This window comes from Suillus discolor (assembly GCF_016758755.1).
Source record: "Suillus discolor strain FC423 chromosome Unknown F5147scaffold_161, whole genome shotgun sequence".
NCBI classification, from domain to species: Eukaryota; Fungi; Basidiomycota; class Agaricomycetes; order Boletales; family Suillaceae; genus Suillus; species Suillus discolor.
In genome coordinates, this window is record NW_024541408.1 from 1 (window position 1) to 4,964 (window position 4,964).

Here is a 4,964-nt window from a genome sequence, read left to right on the forward strand (position 1 = left end):
CTCCATTTCCTGTCTCCATGAAAGACTGGATCAATATGGAAGGCAAATGGGGTCCTCGTTGTCTTCACCCTTTTCTCAATAATTGGAATCCGACCACTCTGTTGTGCACCAGATCCAACAATGACGTCAAACTCATCACTAACAGAGGGGAGACCAAGGAGTATGGCTGGTATATCACATCGTATACGGCTAAGAAACAACACAACACCTCAAACGCATCTGCACTACTTGCCAAAGCAGTTGCATTCCATCAGAAGAAGGAACAGTACAACACTGACATCGATCTCCTTAACAAACACCTCACCCAGTGTTGTGCGAGCACACTGAGCCGAGAACAAGAGTTTAGTGCACCTGAGGTGATCAGCTACTTCATGGGATGGGGCAATTGATATGTCTCGCATTAAACAGAAATGATTTACTTTTCATCCGTGATCTCATTGTTGAAGCGGCAGTTTCCTGCTTTGAAGAACCAAAAGTCTGTATCTATAAGTATTTTGATGCACACAATATGACTCAATGTCATCCACAGTTATCATGGAATGACTTCTGAAAACACGTTCGAAGGAGACGTGCTCAATAGTGAGGCAGAGGAGGTGAGTGAAACTATCCAACATTGCCGATGTCTATTCACCATCAGGAATAGTTTGTGACCTTGGAAGTCCTGGAGAATTCACTCTACATTCATGACCAGATCGGAGAATATCAAGATCGAGGTGAAATGCTTGAACAGTTCAGTTATCTTGATTTCTTCTTGCAAACTTACAATAAGGCCATGCCTACACATGAAGAAGGCTGTAGAGGCCGTCCCCAATCTGTTAAGATTCCATATCGTCAGCATTCTATTCACCAAAACCAATGCCGAATTCTTCATGGAGAACAAGCCGAAGTTATTCCCAATTTTCCTGGCAAATGGTTTGCAAACCGGGAAAATCTTCCAGATCACCCATTATATTGCGCATCATTGTTAGCTTTATTGAAACCATGGAGGTCTCTTGCCGACCTCAAATCTGTGTCCGAAACTTTTGTTGATGCATTTGAACGCTTTCTCGTTGACTCATCCCTGCATGTACATGATATTGTGGAGAACATTCAATACTTCCATGATTGTTCAGAAAGTGCTTGAAGAAGACGCGAAGCTGCTGAAGACTTGTACATGGAGGGTGATTTTCAGCATTTTGAAAGTCATTTGGAGGATGACGTTGATGAAGAAAATCTGGTGCCACAAAGTTCAGTTGAAGCAGTAGTTGATGAAACACAAGTTCAATATGTGTTACAACACCCTTTCTCGACACGAGAAGCATTGTATGCTCAAACAGCGATGAACATGGCATTCGATAAGGGTATGTTCACTGAGGAGATTCCGCCCTCTACATTTCACAAGCCACTCGCTCAAACTACCACTGAAGAAATTGCACAATGTGCCCATCTGCGACGCACTATGTCTTTAATGGACACCGAAGATAGTGTGATCTTCCCAGAAGCTCATACCTCAGATATGAGCGGAGGTTCAGTAATCGCCTTCGATGACACTCAGCATGAGCCACCCACAGTTCTTTCGATCGATGCACAAGTTAGCAATGATGGGTGGGAGGCAGAACCTGATGACGGACTGAGGATGAATGGGGAACAGAAACTCGCCCTTGACATTATTCAAGTTCAACTCCATAGATGTCTCCATCATGAACCTGTCTCACCACTTCTTATGGTCATATGTGGAGAAGGTGGCACAGGCAAATCCAATGCTTTCAGAGGTATGTGAAACTGTCCTTTCTTATGTCACCTCACGAGCTTATGTTACATTGAGATAATGAGTATCACCCGAGCAGGAGAAGGTGGACCAGACTCCACAGTTCCTTTCGGTGGCTCAGACATGTTAATAACAGGCGACTTTCATTAATTCCCACCTGTTGGGCAATATAAGAAGGCATTGCACATCTCTCATCCTTTCAATCATCGTTGTGAGATAGGACACAACTTGTACCTGCAGTTTAACACCATCGTTCTTCTTACTGAACAGATGTGGATAGTCGACCACTCTTGGACCAATATCTTACGCAGAGCACATTCAGGGGACTGTTCTGCAGAAGACATTTTAGCAGTTCAACATTTGGTACTCACAGATCCCACCTGTGACATCCCTCATTTTACAAGCACTCCTTGGGACGACGCTATTTTAATCACGCCACGGAACAGTGTTCGAACATATTGGAACCAAGCTGCATCCGCCAAACATAGTTGTTCCTCTGGCAATGTTGAATATTCATTCGCTGCAGAAGACTCTGTGCACAACAGATGATTGACTACAATGGAACGATTCGTGGTTGCATCATTATCATTCGATGACACAGACAGACTTCCTGCCCAATTGACAGTGTTTGTTCAAATGAAAGTCATGGTGACGAAGAACATATGCACACGCGCAGGTATAGCCAATGGATCGAGAGGAACAATCGCCAAGATTGTGTTAGATGAAAGGGAGCCCTGGAGTGAAGAATCTGGACACCAAGGTTGCATCAGTCTCATGTTTCCTCCAGCGATGTTGTTATTCAAGCCTGCCGTGTCCGTCATTCCTGAAGTAGAAGGTTTGTCTGGAGGGTTGATTCCCATATTTCCAGAGCAAGGATCTTTCAACATTAACATGACAAGTCATGTCAAGGTCCACCGGCGTCAATTTGCAATAACTCCAGCATATGCATTCACTGATTTCAAATCCCAAGGCCAAACAATAGAGCAGGTAATTGTTGACCTTGGAAAAACATCTTCATTCGCATTGGATCCATTCCATGCTTATGTGGTGCTGTCACAGAGTCGAGGCAGAGAGACTATCAGACTTCTCAGAGAGTTTGATGACAAGTTGTTGACCCATCATCCGTCAGAAGATCTTTGTCAAGAGGATGAAAGACTGTATTGTTTGGCGAAAGCGACCAAAGATTGTAATTAAGACCCATCCATAGCATTGGTAGACATCTCTCAAGCCATTTACAAGTACAACTCGTCACTCTCAGAGATTGCCATAGTGTAACGCGCTAGTTTGTGGTTGAACTTGGTAAAACGAAAATGCTTGGGGTCCACTCACCAGCCAAGCATCATATTTGTGAGTAACATGTCGTCTTTATCCATGTTGACGACAGGTGAGTCTGTTGATAACATCTGTTTGACCACCAGGACAGTGCCTTTGATGGATGTAGACATTCCTGACATGCACGCCATGTGCTCTAACAAATGGTTTGTGGTAGAGTGGTTTTCTGGCTTTTCAAAATAGATGGTGTACAGATTGTCAAGCTTGTATTCGAAATGTGGCAAGCTCGTGAAAGTGTGGTGTAGGTGTTGTCGGGGCGAGGTGAGCGCATTGAATTCTCGTTGTTTTACCCAATAGTGAACATATAAGTTGTTGAGAGTCGTCTTCTTCACCCCGTCAATCACTGGGATTGGGACGAGGAAAGGTCTGTAACATACTGCACCTTAGAAAACACCCTGGAAGACCTGCGAGAACCTCTGCAGCATGATTAAATGTACAAAAAGAGGATAAACACTGGTTAACCCACTGGTCTCCGACACTTGATTTCTTGAGGAATATACTTGACGTCAGCACCTAACAGGGAAGTCGGTGCATTATTTAGGACAAGGAAAGACAGAATATAAACCCCACTCACGATTGGCAGCCCCAGCATTTTCTAGATTTGACCCCATTATGGATCTGCAAAAGCGACATGCCGTGTTCAAGCAATAAGTGTTCAATCGCCATTCAACGTTGATGTCATAAAAGGTGTGAGTGACACTGTCTGTCATGTCCCAGTCAACTGATTGACGGAGATATTTGTCGCTGATGTGATGCCACAGTGTAGGACAACGGTTGCCGCAAGGGCCTTGGAGAAAATCCATGTTGCTCTCGACCCTTAGACTAGAATGGATTTCTCCTGCGCAACCCAGCTTATTGTCCCATGGCACAAGGTCACCAGTATGGCTGTGAATTGAGATTTGCTGCCGCATCCACTGCGGATAAAAGCATGTGACACCTCCTGTCGTCAAATATACCATGTCCGCGGTGGTTGGTGCATGAAGGATGAGGTGTAATACATGCATGTGAGTCTTTGGACATGCCAGCGTGACCCAGCGAGATTGGAATGCATATTTACCAAAGTGTTCGACAACACTAACCATAGCAGGATGGCAGGCTTCCGTGATTTTCTTATAGCCCATTGTCTCCATCAGAAAGTTCTCTAGAATGTAAAATGTTTCGTGCGGAACTACGAGGTTGAGGTCTTGGATGGCTTCATTGATGTCCCCAGTGATCATGGATCGAGCTGCTGATCCAGTTATAAGGCATGCAGAACATCGTAGTGCAGGAACAAAAGAGTCGAACATGTTTTTTGTGAACGGACATATGATGTGTGTGAATCGCCTATGGACCACCTGTTTGCCTATTTGCCAAAACACAGAGCATGTGCGAGTCATTGCGATTAGATCTGTGATCAGCAATGTTTCCAGTATGTTTGTGATGATGTCTCGATTTTGGGTGACTGTCTGGATAGTTAGAGACTTGATTTGAAGTGGTATGGTGGCCTACACGTCATGTTTGACATAGTAGTTCAAATTGTGTTGAGTGACATTGATTATGGTGGTCGGACGTTGTCTTATGCATCATGAAGAAAATCGACAGTATATTAGCTGGTGACATCAGAAAGAATAAGATGATGTTTGCTAGACAGAACGCCCCTAAACACAGCTTTATCTATCAAACCACCATGCAGTCGAGCATATTTGAACTTCTGGTGACTTCTGACAATCAGTGTGCTTTCATTTTCAGTGAGTGTAGACTGACACAGACTTGCTAACAATGGTACTGACAAGTGGGGGTGTAGTAGAACATCAATTCCGCGGAGGTAATCATGTATACATCGAATCTAACGAGAGGATGCATGCTATATTTGACAGGCATCGCTAACCTGATTGTGCACGATCCT

The 4,964-nt window shown here is 44.2% G+C and overlaps 2 protein-coding genes across 2 annotated transcripts; one reads left to right on the top strand and one right to left on the bottom strand.

Moving 5' to 3' along the window:
• Window positions 1-2,305: 2,305 nt before the first annotated feature.
• F5147DRAFT_781896 (uncharacterized protein) lies at window positions 2,306-2,941 on the top strand (the record flags this gene model as incomplete). The annotated part of the gene is made up of 1 exon (XM_041442717.1): window positions 2,306-2,941. The coding sequence occupies one exon, from the start codon at window positions 2,306-2,308 to the stop codon at window positions 2,939-2,941; it is 636 nt and encodes a 211-aa protein (XP_041284741.1).
• A 131-nt stretch (window positions 2,942-3,072) lies between these two features.
• On the bottom strand, window positions 3,073-4,296 carry F5147DRAFT_659399 (uncharacterized protein; the record flags this gene model as incomplete). Its single annotated transcript, XM_041434584.1, has 4 exons — window positions 3,073-3,422; window positions 3,474-3,495; window positions 3,546-3,592; window positions 3,654-4,296. The coding sequence occupies 4 exons, from the start codon at window positions 4,294-4,296 to the stop codon at window positions 3,073-3,075; spliced, it is 1,062 nt and encodes a 353-aa protein (XP_041284742.1).
• Window positions 4,297-4,964: the final 668 nt, after the last annotated feature.